Source organism: Salvelinus fontinalis, chromosome 15 (genome assembly GCF_029448725.1).
Source record: "Salvelinus fontinalis isolate EN_2023a chromosome 15, ASM2944872v1, whole genome shotgun sequence".
NCBI lineage: Eukaryota > Metazoa > Chordata > Actinopteri > Salmoniformes > Salmonidae > Salvelinus > Salvelinus fontinalis.
Genome location: NC_074679.1, coordinates 43372410 through 43394363, shown reverse-complemented (window position 1 = coordinate 43394363; position 21954 = coordinate 43372410). Strand labels below are relative to the sequence as shown.

The 21954-nt window shown below is 44.3% G+C and overlaps 1 protein-coding gene across 2 annotated transcripts in view; it reads right to left on the bottom strand.

Moving 5' to 3' along the window:
* The window catches only part of kiaa0586 (KIAA0586 ortholog), a 110481-nt gene that overhangs the window by 53600 nt on the left and 34927 nt on the right, over positions 1-21954 (bottom strand). For both annotated transcript variants that reach the window (XM_055863913.1, XM_055863914.1), the window contains exons 10-13: positions 10280-10499; positions 8514-8669; positions 6824-7059; positions 1145-1217 (exon numbers count right to left, since the gene is read on the bottom strand). In XM_055863913.1, coding sequence (XP_055719888.1) covers positions 1145-1217; positions 6824-7059; positions 8514-8669; positions 10280-10499 — 685 coding nt within the window. The remainder of the gene's footprint in view (positions 1-1144; positions 1218-6823; positions 7060-8513; positions 8670-10279; positions 10500-21954) is intronic.

The window sequence follows — 21954 nt, the reverse complement described above, 5'->3', positions numbered from 1 at the left end:
GGTTTTTACGACTGCACTTGAAGAAACTTCTTGAAATTTTCCAGATTGACTGACCTTCATGTCTTAAAGTAATGATGGACTGTCATTTCTCTTTGCTCATTTGAGCTGTTCTTGCCATAATATGGACTTTTACCAAATAGGGCTATCTTCTGTATACCACCCCTACCTTATCACAACACAACTGATTGGCACAAATGCATTAAGAAGGAAATAAATTCCACAAATGTACTTTTAACAAGACACACCTGTTAATTGAAATGCATTCCAGGTGACTACCGCATGAAGCTGGTTGAGAGAATGCAATGAGTGTGCAAAGCTCTCCTCAAGGCAAAGGGTGGCTATTTTGAAGAATCTCAAATATAAAATATATTTTGATTTGTTTCAACACTTTTTTGGTTACTACATGATTATTTTATAGTTTTGATGCCTTCACTATTATTCTACAACGTAGAAAATAGCAAAAAAATAAAGAAAAACCCTGGAATGAATAGGTGTGCCCAAACTTTTGACTGGTACTGTAGATATTTGGACTTGAGGACCTGAAAGCCTGGGGACATTTATTTGGCACAGTCAGCAGCCTGTACCGCTGCTCAAACGCACTTCTTTTTATGGAGCATTACTCTTCTTCTACCGCAGTGAAATTGTGAACCTACCATCAACTCTGAGTTTGAGTCAATTCTCAACTGTGCCAGAAAGCAATTTTCAAAAACGAGAAAAAAAAGAGAGAACAAGTTGGAATATGCTCTCTGCTGCAAAGCCTAGAAAAAAGGGCGGCTGAACTCAGTCCCTCACGGCTTTTGTGGCCGAGATATTTACTTTCAAACAGCACGGAGCATTTAAACCAAATTGCATGGATTATTTTGATCTCTCAGAGGAGGACTAAGGGTTGAAAATAAGTTGAAAGACTTGACTTGAAAAATATAGTTTTCTGGATCGCATACCACTCTGGCATACTACTTAGAGTAATGTCAATGAAATGTAATATCTTATGGGGTGTCGGGTGTTCATAAGACACTTTGATCAAGCATCATTCAATTGGACATGAATGTTGTGCACCATATGCTGATCCAACTGGACCAAAAACAAAATGGCAGTTGGAACAAACCAACTGAAATGACTCAAGGTGACCTTCTGACTGACTCACCTGGATATCCTTACTCAGGGCGTTGATCCATGCATCCACTGTCTTCTTAATCCTGACTTCTTCTGTGGTGTCCCTGTAACACATGGATGCGTTACCGTGCTGGAGCTTGCAGCCAACGTCCCTACTTACCAACGGAATGTACATATCCCCCATCCACACCACATAACATAAATCACACATTATTGCTCTTCCCAGGACACTCAATCATATCAACGTAAACTCATAACACAGCGCTTGATATGTTTCCATATGAGGAAACACTAACAAGACTATTAAGTATGTGTCACAATAACATGAATGGGTGCGTACTGTTCATGTTAACTAAACCGGTAGCTAGCTATATCCACTAGACTAGAGCATTGTCTGTCTACCCATATGAACATACACTTGGAACCAGATGATCTAGTATATCCCTAATATACTGTACTGTGTCATCATCACAACAGATCAATATACTTGTTTCTCTACTCCCTACATCTAGCCATGCTATTTTTACTTTTTATTTTAATCTTTAACTCTGCATTGTTGGATAAGGGCCCGTAAGTCAGCATTTCACTGTTAGTCGACACCTCTCGTCTACGAAGCATGTGACAAACACAATTTGATTTGACTTCATCAGCTATGGAAATGAGAACGGCAGAGCGATATAATCAGAGGGTAGACCACATTATGCAGATCCCACTTTCTCCTCTCCTTCTGTATTTCTGTAGCACCATGCCAGCTATCCAGACAGAACAAGAAATAAGAGTTAGAGAGAGGGTACTGAGGCTTGACAGATTCCTACCAGAACTCAGAATCAATGCAGCAGCTCAGTGAGAAAAGCCCACTAGGGCTGCTCTGTGTGTGTGTTTACGCAAGTGTGTGTGTGTGTGTTTACGCAAGTGTGTGTGTGTGTGTGTGTGTGTGTGTGTGTGTGTGTGTGTGTGTGTGTGTGTGTGCGTCAGCCAGGCAGGGAGGCAGCTAGCTCCTCATTTTGATGCTGAGGGGAGAGTCGCTGTCTCTGGGCAGAAAAATGCCATCTCCCTTTCCCTCTGAGATCCTGAGGAGTGAGAGGGGGGGGGGGGGGGGTCTGGTCTCTGCTGTGAGGTGAGCAGCTGGCTGGATTGGGAGGGGAGAGGGAGAGTGGAGGGTAGAGGGAGTTGAGCTTTATTGACACAGACCCAAACCTCATTACCCATACAGATGAAGCTACCCTCCATGGCTGCGTTAGCTCCAAGCCCTGGTGTCTCTTTGAGTGTGTGATCTGGGATGGATCTACCTAATCAGGCGATGCCTCCAGACACAAAAATATATAATAATAATAATAATAATTTGTCACAGGTGCAGTGAACTGTGTTGTTTTACAGGGTCATCCATTGTAGTACGGTGCCCCTGGAGCAAATAAGGGTTAAGTGCCTTGCTCAAGGGCACATCGACCGATTTTTCACCTTGTCGGCTTGGGTATTCGAACCAGCGACCGTTCGGTTACTGGCCCAACGGTCTAACCGCTAGGCTACCTGCCGCCCAAGTGTGTCAGTCATCAGTTCAGCATGTGACCTTCAATAAACGACTTGCTTCGAAAAACAAACCTGTACTATTATTATTCTAGAATGTTCAAAGCCTCCCATTATGGTGGCATAACAACAGCACGATGATGGCCAACGTATCAACTGCTGGACAAAATTCAATGTAAAACATTTAAAAGAGAGCTGAAAGCAGAGGCCTGGGAATCACACAGCCAATATGCAATGACTCATACAGATGGTAGGAAATGACCAGAACTAGGCCTAATGATAGTTGTCTGCAGGCATAATATCCCCATTGGAACAGCATCAGGAAATTCTCTGGAATATGAAAAACAGGAAAAGTGCATCACCGTCTATGAGGTCTAGGAGAGAGAGCACTACGATTCAACTATTCTGTAATCCAACACAGAAACAACAGACAAGGCTGCCTGAATGAACCACTGCCGAGAAATGTTTTGTTTGAAAAATTGTCTGCTTCTAATTTACAGACAGGGGATATCAAGACTCATATTTAAGCCAGAGACAACATGTGTCCAGCAGCAAAACGCTGAGGAAGCCAAACAAAAGAAATGTTGAACAGTTTTTGAAAAAGAACAGGAGCGTTGTGGAGTGGTGAAAATGGAAGGAGTCCACCGACTCTAGGAACACAGATACTGCAGACAGGCAGAGACAGGTGTGGACCAGGGCCAGGACGCCCGTCCAAGTGTGTTCTCACTGAACCCACCTGGTGAGATATAACACAAGTAAACAGAGCACAAACTGTCACGCTTGTTTGAGCAATTGAGATAGAGGCACATTTTTGTTTGCAAATGGCTTCATTAATATGTTGTGTGGAAATAGATGGCACGCATTAAGTCACACCCCTGCCTCATTTTGCAATGTCACGCAATACAAACGACTGAATCCATCGAGCAACCAACCAACCATCCAGTCACATTTGAGGGGGATGTCAAGCCATCCGCTACAGTTCCCTCCCCCTTACCTGAGCATCTGGCAGCACCATCCTAGTCCCGTGACCTTTCCAATGAAGGAAAAGGAGGAAAACGCCATTATGGGGGGGGGGGGGCTACATCAATCAGTGTGTTTGTGTTGTCATGCTCTGACATTAGCTCAGAGCTGATTATCGGCCGGCTGCCATTTTGGAGATGATTAGCATACGAGCTGACATTTTGGCTCAGGTTGGTTTTAGTTATATTATAATACGAGGTGGAGGGAGTAGTGTCCCACTGAGCCAACATTAAAAAAACTGAAAACACTTCATACCGTAGTAATGTGTGTTGTGTGGTTGCTATGTGATGACATCATCTGAGTAACCTGTTCACTGTACTTTCCTTTATGTTGAAATTCTATGGTTCCTCTCTTTGTCCGTTCTCTGGACAGACTTATCATTCACACCATGTATAATCCTTAGAATTAGAACACCATATTAAGTGAACCCATGCGACTCAATCAGTGAAATTGCTGTGGTCTGAGAAGCTTTGTCCACTCTAGTAATGATATTTTTCTGGTGTAATCTAGCTTCTTCAGTGCGGGAGAGAATTAAAACCTATTTCTATGATTAGAAGAGCATTGAAAACTCCTGTTATATTATGGCTGTAATGAGCTAACTTTTCACCCAGAGAGAGACTCTGTATCGTTATGCTAAAGACTACTCCTTTCTGAAGGACCCTGTCTGTGTGCTGTGGACGTAAGGCAGCCAAACCTTCTCCATTTCAATGTTTAAGCCACTTATTCCGCACTCCATTAGAGAGCGAGAGAGAGAGAGAAAGAGAGAGAGAGAGAGGAGACAAGAGCTCAGCCTTGGGTGCTGCATCGCAAGCCATTAGGCAATCTCACCCACGTGAACTTTATTAATGTCACAATGAATCTCTAGGCATGAAAAGGCATCGCTCCGCCACCACTCCATAAGATGAATGCAACGCTTCGGATGTGTAGCGGATATTTACACTGAACAAAAATATAAACACAACATGCAACAATTTCAAAGATTTTACTGAGTTACAGTTCATATAAGGAAATCAGTCAATTTAAATAAATGCATTAGGCCCTAACCTTTGGATTATGCCTTGATAGGACATAAGCCCACCCACTGGGGAGCCAGGCCCAGCTAATCAGAATGAGTTTTTTCCTACAAAAGGGCTTTATTACAGAAATAAATACTCCTCAGCACTCCCTCCCCTCAGACGATCCCACAGGTGAAGAAGCTGGATGTGGAGGTCCTGGGCTGGCGTGGTTACACGTGGTCTGCGATTGTGAGGCCGTTTACGTACTGCCAAATTCTCTAAAACGACGCTGGAGACGGCTTATGGTAGAGGAATTAACAATAAATTCTCTGGCAACAGCTCTGATGGACATACCTGCAGTCAGCATGACAATCGCACGCTCCCTCAAAACCTGAGACATCTGTGGCATTGTGCTGTGTGACAGAATGGCACATTTTAGAGTGGCCTTTTATTGTGCCCAGCACAAGGTGCACCTCTGTAATGACCCGGCTGCTTAATCAGCTTCTTCATATGTCACACCTGTCAGGGGGATGGATTATCTTGGCAAAGAAGAAATGCTCACTAACAGGGATGTAAACAAACTTGTAAACCAACACTTTACATGTTGTGTTTATATTTTTGTTCAGTATACTTCAAATAACCTCTCTCTTTTATATGAGGAAGTGATTTGACAATTTTTGGGCTTATTTGAAAGGCAGTAAACAAACAAACAAACACAACCAAACGAGACATCTCCTGAGATTTACAACGTTGATTAATCAATGGTCTCTCCATGCTTTCACAAAAGTTCTCAGTTCTCCAGAAACAACATGGCAGGTTGGCCTACTGGATACTAATGTTGGCAAGGAAGGAAAACAAAAATCAGTCAAGAATGAAAGAAATTACATTCATTTGTGTGCCACTACCTTACCATGAATAAGGTACCATTTCCCTGGGTAAAACCTCCTGGGTGCTCACCGTCTCTCAAGCAGAGTCACTGAGAAGAAGGATAGGAGAGGGAAGCCCTGAGATGTCCCTACATGCCAAACATCTGCTACGTTACAGATTCTCACTGTTCACCACAACATTGCATGTCTATCTATGCAAGGTGCAGTCGACCTCCAGAGTTTCTGCCACGGCAGGTAGCCTAGCGGTTAGCGCATTAACCGAAAGGTTGCTAGTTCGAATCCCCGAGCCGACAAGGTGAGAAATCTGTGGATCTGCCCCTTGAGCAAGGCATTTATAACCCTAATTGCTCCAGGATCGCTGTCAATAATGGCTGATTCCATGTCACACCTCGCAGTTGTACAGGTTACCCACTTGCAGTGAAACAGGACAAATATAAGCGTCCCCAGTTTCCAGTCAGACAGTCAGTCCACATCTCACATATAATTTATTGGGTCGAGCTGAGAGGCTGAGAGCTGGCAGGGCAGCAGTCGTCTTTGTCCCAAATGGCACCCTAATCCCTATGTAGTGTACTACTTTTAACCGGGGAACATAGGAAATAGGGCGTCATTTTGGGACGCATACCATCCTCTCCTCCCCACTGACAACTGCCTGTCATAGTGATTGTTCCATTTGGCTTAGACCTCCGCAGCCTCCAGTGTGCTCTCAACAGGAGATGCACAGCTCTCAACAACGGAGCTCAGCGCAGGCAATCACTGCCCTGAATTCTCCCAATTTGCCCTCCGCACATTTCCCACTTGACAACAACAACCCAAAATGCTGCGAGGACATTTATTAGATTCAGAAAGTTTCTCCAGGGATAGATTTGCTTGAATGACCATGCTGTAGGACTGTTTGGCTTGTTATCCATCTTTAACATTTCTACCCTCACATCGGTGGTGATACATACTGGTGGCGGAGGGGAGTTACCTCAAACATTTAAACTGCTTAGAGTTCAAGAAAGGTTCTATTAAGGAAATTATCTGTTTATGTCCATTAAAGCTTGACTCTGTAGTTGCCACATCCATTTTTAGACTGATAAATGAACGATAGGATATATACCCATTGATTCTTGAAGAATATAACTTAGAAATGCCTCATCAGCTTAGTTCAACTGTCGTACCCCATCAGAACCCAGAATATTAACTTGTTTTACTCCAATGTTTGGAAACAACATTGGCGTAGCATTCAGGCTAATTTTGGCCCCAAGCTGCAGGGGAGACCAGAGCAGTCCACCTGTGTGTTACCTGTTGCAGGAGAGTGCCTCTAACTGGGAGCGCAGGGTCTCTCCATCTTTAGCCCTCAGCATGGCCTCCAAATTTTCCTCCAGGGTCTTCTTGTGTCGTTGGACCTGCCGGAGAACCCTCTCAGCATCCTCAAACATGGAGGGGTACGGCCGGCTCTGCTGCAGCAGGGTGGGGGTGGGCCTGGCGGGAGGCAGGGGGAGGACTGGAGGGAGCACTACGGCCACCTCTTCCTGAGACTGTTGGGGGGAGGGTGGGGGACCTTTAGATGACGCATGCACAGTTCACCACAGAGACATATATTTAGAAAGAAATATCTAGATTTCAATGGATATCTCGATTACCTTCTAGATATACGGAAACCTAAATATATCTGGCTCCACACATTTCAACATTTGTCGGCTGGGCTATTAAGTCAAAACCATTCAGAAGCATAAAGTAAAATATTGTAAAATTATTAGTAAAATATTGGGTGTGTCACAAGGAGAACAGTTTGGAAGAATATTTCAAGAAGAATCCATTACACTCCAGTTTGATTATGGCTTTAATAACTGTCACTATCGGGCGACAGACAGTGGTGAGAGAGAATGCTAGCCAGGCTCTTGCATCTGCTGCATCCACAACCAATAGCAATAGTTACTCCAAATCACCTTTCTCTGTGCTGATGAAAGAGACAGAGAGAGATAGGGGCCTGTTCTGTTCCCTCTCTTTTTCTCCCCACCCATCACAAGGCATTCCTTTCAGGCAGATCTGATACAGCTGGAGACCTTGGCTGTTTCTTTCATCCTCCCCTCATCTCGTTCTCGTCTCGTGTATATGTATTATATGAATCTGTGTGCCTGGCTGCCCTGCGTGGCTGCGTGGGGAGGAACAGGCGACAGCCTTCCAACGTTCGCTAGCTGAGGGTCATTTGTTTCAGCCTCGTGCTTCCCCGTCGCTTTCGCAAATAACGCTAAATCAAAACCACTTACACGGTTAGCAGACACCATTTCCCTCCTTTTGTGTATAAGCGAGTTATTTGTCTTGTTCGTTTCTGTGGGAAAGTCATTTTCACAGCAACAGTGCACTGCAGTAAAGGGAGGAGGTTCGTCCTTGCTTTTCACATCTGCGCTGCTGACAGCAATTCTGTCTGAAATGTGGCAACTGAAATAGTCTGGTGAGGTACAGCATGGGAGAAGAAATTCCCTAGTTGCCAAGTCAATCCCAGAACCTGTACAGAACAGGCATTGTGACAACACCAGGATGACCAAACTTAATCAGAAAGCATGTCAATGAGTCACATCCAATAGAGTATTCACCAAACACACCAATAGGCTAGCACAGAACCAACCAACCAATGCGACAACTGTCATCATTACTCTTTCTCTCTGTAGAAAAAGCTAGAGTGGTTGAATAATAGGCTTGGGGAAATCTCTTTCTGCTCTAGCCATTGTGCATTCTCCTTTGGTCCATGTGTAAAACAGAGATAACAACACCACTGATTTATCACTTTAAGTCCATAAAATGGGGACACAGCTGAAAATGCAGGGATACAAGTGTGGCATTGTGTCTGTCCGCTGCTTAGCGGTGGCTTGGTATGGATGGATGGATGGATGGCAACACAGACCGTACAACACAGAATGTAGGAGGAAAACCTTCCTACCTCGTGAGGCTGGCACTGCAGAGGCAGGCAGGGGTTGCTATGGGAACCTACCATGGAGACGCAGGGAGGAGGGTGGTGGTGCATGGTGGTGGGAGACGGGATAGTGGGCTGCTTGCTGCTGCTGCTGCTTGGGGTGTTGCTGGTCTTGGCTGATGCCGTCTCTCTGACAGTCTCTCTGCTCTCTGCAGCAGGGAAAGCCTCGCGAGCCTGGATGAGAAGGACAGTGGAACGCAACACAGGCTGTCTGAGTACCACCCGGCTGACACAACGCAGCGTTGGTTGGACATGTTTCTCCGACTCAAAGTCATACTAGAGGATCGGATCTCGTTGTAAGAGGCCACACTTGATCATTTGTGGGAAACAGAAATGCTGTACTCATACATTTTCATCATGACCAAGCATTCACAAAATGTCCTACACCACCAGAACGGGCGACCATTAAATGATCGTGCCTGCCACTAAACCCCACTATAAAAGAACTACTGCATTAAAACCTGGTGTGACAATGACAGGCATTCAATTTAATCCAGACACACAGCGAAGGGACCTGGGTGTCACTGCCTATTCTGAGGGCAGAGAGACTAGAGAGCGACAGAGAGAGAGAGAGAGAGACACAGAGAGACACAGAGAGAGAGAGAGAGACACAGAGAGAGAGAGAAACGTGCTTCCTTCCTATTCTTGCAGCCCACAGACAGACATACAGACCGACAGGCGGACAGACTGACAGAGACAGCGAGACAGACAGGCAGGCAGGCAGACAGACAGGCAGGCCAAATAGCATTCAGATCCTGCATCCTCAATTATATGCTAATGCATAATTTGCCGTGTGCTACATTATTCTAAGCTGATGGAATTTTTCAGCAGCGGCAGAGGCGTGCTCGGAAACTCAATTCCTGGTTGGCGCGGCGACGGGATCAGAGTGTAATAGACGGGAACAGGCGTCGGGCGGCTGTGGCAACGCGTTCGTCGGGTAAGGATGAAGAAGTGTTGTAATTTATTAAGGGGAGAGGAGAGGGAGAGGAGAGAGGGTAGAAACAATAGAACACTGCTGTCTTGGTCATTGAAATACCAGACACACTCGTGTCTTGGCTTGATTTCATCAGTGGTTAAGGCACCAATTAGATTAGCAAAATCCCAAAGCTGAACACAGACGAGAGGATGATATTGGCCCACTTAGGGAAACAGGAAACGTCCTGACGGCTGTGTGTGTGTGTGTATGTGTGTGTGTGTGTGTGTGTGTGTGTGTGTGTGTGTGTGTGTGTGTGTGTGTGTGTGTGTGTGTGTGTGTGTGTGTGTGTGTGTGTGTGTGTGTGTGTGTGTGTGTGTGTGTGTGTGTGTGTGTGTGTGTGGTGTCGGGGTGCCTCCCATCGTTCAGAGCAATAAATGGGTACGGGATAATCTCATTCTCCAGTATGAATGTCTCCAATATGCCAATAATAGATTTAGGGGGAACTGAGCAGCACCAGCGATAACAGCTTATAGACTTGGTGCATTAGAATACAAAAGGAAAGTTAATGGAAAAGGCCACACAGAACTGGTGTAATGGGAAAGTCATTGTGAGGGCCTACAGCAGTTGACAGTTTTTCTCTTGACCTTGATTATCTTCTAGGGGAAAGGAAAACTGTTTGACAATAGTTTGGAGTTCCTCAAGGCTCTGTCCTCAGACCTCTTTTGTTCTCATTATATTGCTACCAGTAGAGGTTATTCAAGAAGGCTTAAAAAAGTGCAGGGAAAATCTCTATATACAGTATTCTTGATAAGATTGACAGTTGATATTTCTTGAGAGTTTATAGTTCCTCTCAGTCAGTCCATCTCACCTGCAGCAGGGTCTGCATCTCGGTTTTGAGTCGTCCCAGTTCCTGAAGTGTATCATTGGCTCGTTTCACGGCTGAGCTGGGTTGCTCAGGAACCCCAAAGGATGATGGGAGGCCTGGCTGGTGACCTCCTCCTCCTCTACCTTGGTGATTTGTGTCGCTGTGCTTCGCTAATGCTGCAATGACCAGCTCTTTAACCCCCTCTTGCTGGCGTTGGCCTTCCCTGTAAGGAAATAAAGTGTGGGCGTTAGATGAAGAATGCTTCTATTGTTCATTTTCTTGTCAGATGACACAAATTCCATCTTTGCAGGCAAAACTGTCTGCAATGCCAATGCTATGACATCATTACAACTTTGCAATGATGGTATTACAAAATCAGAATGTGCCCGCTGAGCTTGGTCAGCTCATCCATTAGCAAAGTAGGAGAGGAGAGCCAGCCTTCCTCCTTCCTTCCATCTGGCCTGGAGAAGTGTTTGCCCTTCAGGGAAGAGGGCCAGAGTGGTGGCACAGCACCAATAACATGACTCACACATAGGATAGCTTCCAAGCAGACTACGTAATGCTGTTGCTAGATCACTAAAGACTTAAATTGCATTAAGTGGCTAAGTAGAGTGAGTCCTGCTTTGGAGGGGAAAGCCCATAGGGTCATTCAGAGGCCAATGAGGCCGGCTGTCTTGTTATATGCCATACTTGGTTGAGACTCTAGTCCGCTACAATATCCAAAAGTAACAGGCTGTTATTAGTGTATGGAAAAAAACACATGAACTGTCCGTCCTTTTCCTGTACAGTGAGCCTAATTATTTACATTTCAGTTTCATATGAGTGATAATTGGCATACAATCAAATCCGTCTAATATTGGAGCTGAGAGCTGTGTTTACACTGGCAGGGGTGGAGCCGATAATGAGTGGACTCCGAAGATCTGAGCGAGGGGGTTCATGGAGGTACAACCAAGGCCTCTCCGACTCTGTGCGTGAGCTTCAAATGAACTGTTTTTATAGTGTAGGGTTGCCAATTCATTGTGTGTTACTGACTGTGAACTCAATGGCTCCAATACTGCTGGGTCTGTCCACGTTTTTTGAGAAATTGAATCACACACAGACAGTTTCCATTTAACTTCATCATAGTAACATATTTGAAATGATACAAAAGCAACTTCATCCACAGTAGACAGACTGTTATAATTTTCCCTGCCGGGTTCTACAGGCAGGAACAGAACCACCTACTGTGAATTGCCAAAACTGTCACACAAAAGTACCGCCATTGAAATCACAACGATCCTCTAGATTCTTTTGTCTTGTCATGTCGCAAAATTTTTTTTTTTTTTAATTTCTAAGGTTTCACAGCAGGCGATGGAGATTTTCTTGATGCTTCTGCATAGCCGCGGGAAGTAGTTAGATTTGATTTTTTTGCCCGCGCTGCAGACGGATATAGCTGTACGTTAATACAGGACAAGTAAAGGCCCTGTGCACTACTTTTGTAAAAAGAAAATAATGTACAAAACAAAAACAATGGAGAGAGAGAGAACACCGAGGCCTACACATTTTAATGTAATGTATCCCACAGAGGGAAGGAGGAAACGAGAGAAGATGCGAGAGAGGCTAGCTGACATGTATGGCTCCCCCTGAGCCATGCTCACAATGCAAAGGTCACCATTGAGAGGCAGAGGCAGCGCCCATCCTCTGGGCAGGGTGCGTGTGTACTTATTTACAGTTCCCTCCTGAACTATTGGCAACTTGGGAATTATGAACAAAAAAGGCTGTTAAAAAATGCCATTGTTGTTTATCAGCTTGATTTTACAATCAAAATATCATATGAATCTAACCTTTAATTTGTATTTTATTTTTATTTTTTATCTACAATAAAACAGAAAGTCATCAATAAAAATGTGTTTTATCCTAAAAAATGCGTGTTACAATTATTGAAATTCTTATTAACAAAATCGAATTGAGTCTTTGGGAATTCTTAAGTGGTCATCCATGGCTTCTTGTTTCTCTGGGGTATAAATATGAGGTGATACCCAGGCTAAACTCCCTTAGTCATCCATCAACATGGGATAGGCCAGAGAACACACAAATGAAATGAGACAAAAGGTTGACGACCTTCATAAATCAGGCAGTGGCTATAAAAAGATAGCTATACTCCTGAAAATACCCATATCCACTATTAGGCCAATAATTAAGAAATATAAAACAACTAGAGCTGTGATGAACCTGCCTGGAAGAGGAGGCAGGTGTATTTTGCCGCCACGCACAGTAAGAAGGATGGTTCAAGTCGCATTAAAAATCTCCAGGGATCACAGTTAGAGAATTGCAGAAGTTGGTTACATCTTGGGGTCACCGAGTCTCCAAAACTACAATTAGATGACAACTCCAAGCCAACAAGTTATTTGGAAGGGTTGCCAGAAGAAAGCCTCTGCTGTCACCAAAACACAAACGTAAGCAGCTGGAGTTGGCTAAATGTCCATGGAACTTTGATTGGAATCAGGTTCTATGTTCGAATGAGACTAAAATAGAGCTTTTTGGAAACAAACACCAGAGGTAGGTTTGGCATGAGAAGAGCCATGGTCATGCAGAAAATAATCTAATCCCCACTGTGAAGTACGGTGATGGATCTGTAATGTTGTGGGGCTGTTTAACTTCCAAAGGCACTGGTAACATTGTTAAGATACATGTCATCATGGACATCAAGTACTAGGAGATTTTAGGCCAAAACCTGTATGCCTCTGCCAAGATGCTAAAACTGGGTCGTCGTTGGATATTCCAGCAGGACAATGATCCAAAGCATCCCTCTAGATCCACACGAAAATGGTTCACTGACCATAGATTCAAGCTTTTTCAGGCCATCCCAGGCCCGTGACCTAAACCCCATTGAAAACCTGCGGGGTGAACTGAAGAGGAGAGTCCACAAGTGAGGACAAAGGACTCTGACGGATCAGGACAGTTTCTGTATGAAGGAATGGTGCAAAATCCCTTCCTATGTGTTTTCCCACCTCATCAAACACAGGAGACGACTCAGAGTTGTTATCTTGGCAAAGGGAGGGGTTCACAAAGTACTAAATGTTCTTTGAACAATTTAAACTAAATTCAAGTTTAGACTCATATCATCTTTTGAGCGTAAGATCAAGCTGATAAACAATGGCATTTTTTCACAGATTTTTTTGTTCATATTTACTCAGGGTGCCAATAATTCAGGAGGCAACTGAATTTAACAGAACGGGGGGCTGCCGTGTGGGTACCAATCATCCTGTCAACTTTTGGAGCAGAAAAGGGCTCTGCACCACGCATCTCTGCAGCACGCGTCTCTGCAGCACACGTCTAGCAACCCTGGAATCTTCACAGTACTGCCTTATACAATACCCAGGCCACTGGCCCTGCACTCGCAACTTCATTCTGTAGGGAGGGGAAGATATTTGTTGACACATCTCAAAGAATCTTACAGATTAGGAATGTTCTGACTCAAACTGACAAGGGACAGGATTTACTCTGGATGCGTAGCAGTGACAAGTATTGTGTACTTGACATTCCACTCCATTCCAGGAGATTGTAATCCTAGCGTCCAGGATAAAACAGAGAAGTATTGCTAGGACGGCAGCATCTCTACTCAGTATACTAAGTCCTCTACGGCGGTAGAACCATGCAAGTCAGATCAGCTGTGTGGGGTTTACAAAAACAAGTAATAATGTATTCATTTTTTTTTGTGCTGGGCGGGAATATGATACACATTGACATTTATGTAAGCAACTGAGGAAAATGTATGCATAAATGATACAAGGTAAACTTCAAAGGGATCAGATCCATGGACTAACATGGAACATGGTGTAAATGGCAATCTTCACAGTGGCAACCCGTCATTCAGGGGAGGTGGGGGAGAGCCCCACCTGTTCAGCTAAAAAAAAGACATGTTTTGCATGTTATTTTGCCATTAATACTGGTCACATATCAGTTTGCAAACAACAAAAAAATTATAATAATCATTGAGCTAATAAAGCCAAATACAAACATGGTATTTTTTTGCTTTCTTAAGTAAGGCAGCTCCAAAATGCAGGTGTTTCAGCCTAGCTCAGTGCTTTCTGTGGTGGTGGGGCAGCCAGTGGAAAAATACGGAGCGTAGGGGTTGGTAATGTTCTCTAGTTGTGCTGTGATTGGCTCATTGTTCTGTCACTCATGGGGACACTACGTCACCACAAAATATACAGGGAGAGTTCGAAAATTCAAGCCCCTTGGGTGCTGCCATAGAGTTACATTAGAAGTGCCCATCCAAGAAGGCTCAAGGTCATTGACCAGTTTTGACCAAGTCAAAACACGTTATATCTACCATAGCTTTGATTGGACTGATCATGTCAACATCATACTTTCAAAATCTTAGCTAGCAAGCTAGACAAGAAGTCAACGTCATGTCCTTGTCATATGAAGAGAAATTATAGATAAAACATATCAGTTCTCATTTGCACTTTGGACATGAACATTACACAACAAGCTGGGAATCGCAAATTCAATAAATCAGTGGTTTGGAAGGAATCAGTGGCTAACTGCAAGTGTTGCAAAGCAATCACTAGCCTGCTATTTAGTGGAGTGGGTGTATGGTCCAAGTCTGGGTTTAAGGGTCTCTTTTACAAGCTTAAAAGGATAAACATTCACATGCCATGGGCCAGAAAAGTTTGAATACATTGGCCATGCTGTCAATCCAGCATGACATCTGCTGCGTTCAAAACAACTGGAAGCTCGGAACTGGGAAATCTCAGACTTCAGTGAGTTCAAGACAACTGGGAACTCGGGGGGGAAAAACGAGCTCCTACTGGGAAAATACGTTTTGAACCGTCATCCAACTAGGAATTCCAAGTCGGGAACTCGGGCCTCTTTCTAGAGCTCCGACATGAAGATCATTGATGTCATGATCGACCTTGTTTCTTTCCGAGTTCCCAGTTGTCTTGAAAGCACCATCAATCCAGAAAATGCCAGACTTTGATGATAAAAGACAGAATTTGCCCACAAGGACCGCCGCGCAACCTTCCGTTTTCAAGTGAGTACAGCACAACAAGAGTCCAAATATGTCTTGTATGCTGCTTCATAAAATGATGTAATATGCCAGGAAAATATGTATACTGTAGCTAAGAAAGTAATACTAAGTGTATGTTGTGTAGTAAGCTGTTAGTAGCCCATGTGCCTCACCCTAATTATGTGGTCCCTTTCCCCCTCAAAACTTAGCCTACTGTTCTGACTTGGTGGTGCACATGTAGCCCATAGCCTGTTTTAGAGAAATGTAATCATTGAATAATGTAAGAGCATTCATTGTCTGCTTATATGCCACCTTTATTTATCCTATGGCTCTGACCTGGTGTACAGGGAGAATACTGTAAGAACGGCCCACGTTCTGAATTCTGTCGCTGTACATTTCAAAAGTTCTGAACAAAGTTATATTGACTACGTCCGTCCTACCTCGCTCATTAATGTCTTCATCGAAATTACGGATTGCCCCTTATCCGCTCGTCGTCCCCTTATGCCATAGTTTGTACATCTGAATTGTCAGTAGAAACCACATTTGTTTAAGCAAGCCATATCAGGCAGTAAATGAGGCTGAATGAACTGTTTCGCAGCCAGACAAGGCTCCGCTGATAACCAGGTGTAGCAGAGGTAAGAATTCACTCCATGGTGCTGAATAGAAAGCTCTGCTGTTGGGACACCTTTATGTAGGCCCTAACAGTTAGTGGGCACCGTTAAAGTGCCAATAACGTATTGTTTAGTGTTGTTGTGTAGTGGCTTTGCTGGCATGCATAAAAACATTTTTACATGCTAAAATCACCACGGCAATCCCACAACGATGTGTCTGTTCAGGCCCTCAGTCCTGCCCTCTGAGGGAGACCCAGACAGAAAGAAAAAGTAGCATTGGTTCCTTCATTTCCCTTTCGGGGGCGTTCTGTTCTCTTCCAATAAATAAACATTAAGGCAGAATGTCATGCTGTGTGTCTGGTAGCGCTGATGTATCCCACTCAGTAAGATGTTTTCAATCAGCCTTAAGACGCCTCAAAATGAGCTAATCCATTTGAAGAGCGAGAGTGCCTTGTTGATGCCAGCCTTTTTGATCTTGCTCAAATTGATTAGGGTGGAGATACAGGGACTCTGAGACAAAACGTCCTGTTAGAGGTCACCATATGCAAATGTCTACTCTCTCCCTCTCCCCTTCCATGGGAAATGCGTTCAACGAGAACAGATTGTTCAAGTCACTCAGGCAACGTCTGAAACGGCACCCTGAAACGGTTAGTGCACTACTTTTGAATAGGGTGTTATTTCAGACACCACTTTTTCCTACAAGCTGTTGACAGGTGTGCGTGCAGCCATGCATGTGTGCCTGTGTGTAAAACCTGATCATAAAATCATTATGGAGGTGAAGAAATGATGCCACGTTGACAGGAAATCTATATGTTGCTAAGTTTTTTTTTTGAAAGTCGATATGAGAACAAGATCTATATTACATTTCTGTCTTGTTATACAACACATCATGTTGGGTTGAAGCTGGAGGTCTTGGTCAGTCCTTCGCCACGTCTCAGTACTAACGGATCTACTTGATTATTGTCAGCAGCTTCTTAAATTTCACCTCGTGGTCATACATTGTCTTTCTCTCTGGTAACGAGGTAAGACCGTTCTGTATTGTACTGAGCACAGCCCGTTTCTCTAGCTAGCCCTTCTCTCCTGCAGAGGCAGGCAGGCAAACACACACACACACTTAAAGTGGTATCTGGTGGACAAAAGAGGAGAAGATACCTTCAACTAAAAGGGCTGAAAAATAATGGGTTGTTGATGGAGAGAGGACCGTGCCAGATGTGAAGGAGAGACTTCCCACTGCTTTCCCTTCCTCTGAAAAAAAGGTAGAACGAGGACTCGTCGCCATGGGGACAGTTTCAAACGTCTCTCTCTTTGTGAGTGCAAAGGAGAGGTGTCGAGACAATTCATATCCCATTCGTAAGCCAGATAGAGTATTTATAGATGGAACTATGACACGTAGAGTGGGTGTGAGGGGGATGTCTTTGACAAACCAGTGACTTTAATAAATGATGAATGAACCACATAGAGAAAAAGCTGAAATGATTCATAACATAATATAATACATCCGGTAGGTTAGCTCTTAAAACATCTGTCTTTGTGAGTTCTACGTGTGATCCTCCACCGCACCCCGCCCCCTTGAACATTGGGATTCTTTTGGCCTCTTCCTAAATCCATCCTCATCCTGCCTTCAACATGCGGTCATTACGCCGACCACCACCAGAATAGCTGGTATTATCTTATCAATATCAGAGGCGTATCAGGGAGCCTGATGGTAGTGGTCTCACCCTCCACCCTCTCTGCTCTGGTGTTTTCACATGTGTCTTTCCCTGTTGGCAAGTTGCACCATCCACCATCCAGGGCAGTCATATCCCCATTCCTCTACCTTGGCTGCCACAGCACCAGCACTCCCCAAACGCCCCCCAATCTCATTGAAACGTTATCATCAAGCAGCACATGTTTGAATTACAGCCCCTCTATGTCCAAATAAATCAAATCTACCAGATGTGACCTCATCTCCATAGTTTACGTTGATCACCTGATGCCCCGGCAGCTATTCTAGGAACACCAGCCACTCCTCCGGCTCAATGTTGTTCCCTCTAGGGTGGCGTCATTGGTGTAACTCAGCCTGTTGAACCTTAAATGTTTGCAGTGGCCAATGCCTTTGTAGTCAAAACCATCCAACATCTGTTTCATTTTTACATTAAAAAAAGCCCTGGGTTTAGTTTACCCAAATTGTGCTGTGATATCTGGAGCCTGGACTATGAATAACATACTTTGATCACACAAACATTCATCAAACACATTTTATTCAACCCCAGAGCTCTGGGCAACTGATTCCCCGATTACTGGCTAGGGACCTAGAGCCTTCCGGTATACCGTTTTCTACAATATACCGGTTTGGGTTTTTACTTGACCTTCTATAACGTAATTTGTTTGGTTTGTTAAAAGCGATACACAACTCCGGGAGTGTAATATCCGTTTATATAAATCAAATCAGATTTGTCACATGTGCCAAATACAACAGGTGTAACCTCACAGTGAAATGCTTACTTACAAGCCCTTAACCAACGATGCAGTTTTAAGAAAATACCTAAAAAATAAGTTTAAAAAGTAAGAGATAAGAAAAACAAATAATTAAAGAGCATTGGTAAATAACAATAGCGGGGCTATATACAGGGGGTACCGGTACAGAGTCAATGTGCGTGGGCACCGGTGTCGAGGTATTTGAGATAACTATGTAGTCTATGACTAGGGTGGCTGGAGTCTTTAACAATTTTTAGGGCCTTCCTTTGACACCGCCTGGTATAGAAGTCCTGGATTGCAGGAAGCTTGGCCCCAGTGATGTACTGGGCCGTACGCACTACCCTCTGTAGGCCTTGCGGTCGGAGGCCGAGCAGTTGCCATACCAGGCAGTGATGCAACCAGTCAGAATGCTCTCAATGGTGCAGCTGGAAAACCTTTTGAGGATCTGAGGACCCATGCCAAATCCTTTCAGTCTCCTGAGGGGGGAATAGGTTTTGTCGTGCCCTCTTCACGACTGGACCATGTTAGTTTGTTGTTGATGTGTATGCCAAGGAACTTGAAGCTCTCAACCTGCTCCAATACAGCCCCGTCGATGAGAATGGGGGCGTGCTCGGCCTCTTTTTCCTGTAGTCCACAATCATCTCCTTTGTCTTGAGTTTACTCCATTTGATACTGGAGTCATCTTTCTCCCTCTCCTGCTGCATGCACTCAAGGAGCGAGCAGTTGCTCGACCACGGAGTCACGAGCACTTTCTTGCATAAGATGTTGGTGAAAACGATTCTGCTTTCCACAAGCCCATTCACTCACACACAGGTGGTGAAGCCTTGCTCATCCTATTGTAGCCTGATGCCGACCCGGCTTTTTAGTCACAACCATTCAATGTTTCCGCTTTATATGACATCAAAAGCCTGGATTTGGTTTAGCCAATTATTTTCAGTGGAGTCTGAACTGAAAATACCATACTTTGACCACACACACGTTAAACCACATTTCATTCATCCCCAGAGCTCTGGGCAAAGTGAAATTGGATATCATGAATGGTTATAGTCATTTCTTTCCATGCACTGATAAAAGTAGGGGTTGCTGAGAAGCCCCTTCTCAATGTAATTTAAAAGCAATTTCCCTGAATATGTCAGTGATGTGTTGGACCTTCAGGGTCCTGAACAAGGCAGAATTGACTGAATTTTCATGATAACGATGAAAAGGGAGGAAGTAAAATCAATGTTGTTATCAAGGTGGTCAAGGTCACTGTATGAATTAAGGATGCTCAACATAGCAACTGTATCCAAGGGGAACAACGCAGCATGTGGGATCTCTCGTCTGCTGTTTCATACCGAGGAGACACGTGCGCACGTACACACACACACACACTAACAACCCACAGAAACCCTGTTCAATCGGTGCAGCCATCATAATTCTGCTATTTTTCTAAGTAATTCATGACAAAAACAGCGCTGAACAATAGTCATTCATTAATCTAGTGAGATGACACAAACACATTTCAAAGCACAAAACATGCATCTTGCCTGGTGGTTTTATATACACAATGAACAAAAATATAAAACACAACATGCAACAATTTCAACGATTTTACTGAGTTACAGTTCACATAAGGAAATCAGTCAATTTAAATAAATTCATTAGGCCCTAATCTATGGATTTCACTCGACTGGGCAGGTGTGCAGCCATGGGTGGGGGGGCAGGGGTGCAGCCATGGGTGGGGAGCCAGAGCCAGCCAATCGGAATGAGTTTTTCCCCATAAAAAGGCTTTTTTACAGATGGAAATACTCCTCAGTTTGATCAGCTGTCCGGGTGGCTGGTCCAGACCATCCCGCAGGGGAAGAAGTCGGATGTGGAGGCCCTGGGCTGGCGTGGTTACACGTGGTCTGCGGTTGTGAGGCCGGTTGGACTTACTGCCAAATTCTCCAAAACGACGTTGGAGGCGGTTTATGGTAGAGAAATTAACATTAAATTCTCTGGCTACCACTCTGGTAGACATTCCTGCAGTCAGCATGCCAATTTGCATGCTCCCTCAAAACTGCAGCATTGTGCTGTGTGATCAAACTGTAAAATTTAGTGTGGCCTTTTATTGTCCCCAGCACAAGGTGCACCTGTGTAATGATCATGCTGTTTAACACCTGTCAGATGGATGGATTATCTTGGCAAAGGAGAAATGCGCACTAACAGGAATGTAAACAGACGTGTGCACACAATTTGAGAGAAATAAGCTTGTTGTGCTTGTGGAACATTTCTGGGATCTTTGATTTCAGCTCATGAAACATGGGAACAACACTTTACATGTTGTGGTAATATTTTCGTTCAATGTAGAAACAAGCCTGAATGAGAGAGAGAGAGAGAGAAGCTGGGTGGGTCCGAGGAGCCAGGGAGAGAAATACTCAGAACAAAAAGGTATATGGATGAATTAGTATTCTACTCACTACTGTGTTCTGGCCACACAGCCCTCCCCTCATCCTAGCCCAGCGCTCGGCAGCTCACAGCACACACAACCCACACACACACGCTTGTTATTAAAGCGCATCCGTCCGTCAGTCCCCCCAATAGACGCATTCCTCATTCATATTTATCTGTGTTAATATATAGCTCAAGCATTTTTTATGACTGTATAGGTCCTTTTTATATAACAAATGGGAGCATGCGGACAGATGGATGCTGGCCATACATATTTATGTTTGTCTTGGAGTGTTTTTCGGGGGCGTATTTATTCTGGTGGCTGGCAGGCAGGCTGCTACTTAATCATAGAAAATGTGGATTTAGTTCGTCTCTCCCAAGGCAGAAAGTCCCAACTAAGCATTATGCTGTGCTGCTGGATAAAGAGGCTGGAATTATGCAGCGGGCATAACAGGCTCCTTCTTCCTCCTAAATATAAACACACTCATGGAACGCATCATAATGGGGCTTCTTATCGCATGCAGCATCTCGGAATTTGAACCCATTCCATCCGTCCACATAGTGCTGCTGAGTCCTTGGACTACTAACAGACTATCAACAACCATCCCTCCCTCTCCAAGTCCTCTGTCCCCAATTCAATGTATGAATATTGTAAATGAATAGTCCTCGGTAACAGTGATTAGTATGTTTTAGCACTACACATAAAGCCATGTGCGTATTACCACAACCAAGGAGGGTGTGCAAGGCCATTGTGTCTAATCTAACTAACTGCAATAATATGGCGCAGAGAGTTAGCTAGACAAAAGGACAATTGTGTATTTGCAATTCCAACTGCCTAAAATAGTTCAATACATTAACCCTTAACATACAGCATTGCAGAATTTCTAACGAGTAAAATCCTAACAGCTTCCAGATCTGCCCATAGTAAGGGACGCCGTAGCCATGTGTTTTGGCTATGAACAGAACAGTACAAGCTGATTTAATAGCTGCAGATCGGTTTAATGGGGCAAGCAGGCAGGGAGGGACGGCCTAATATAGTGAGTGAGAGGCCTGCCTGCTTCTCAAAGGACCTGCTGTATTTAACAGGCTGTCTGGGAATGGGACTGTGACTTGCCGGGTATGGCAGGCAGGCAGAGTTATACTACACATTACAGGGAGTGAAACTGAACACAGGCCTGAGTACTGCAGAGCCAGAGACGCTCTTA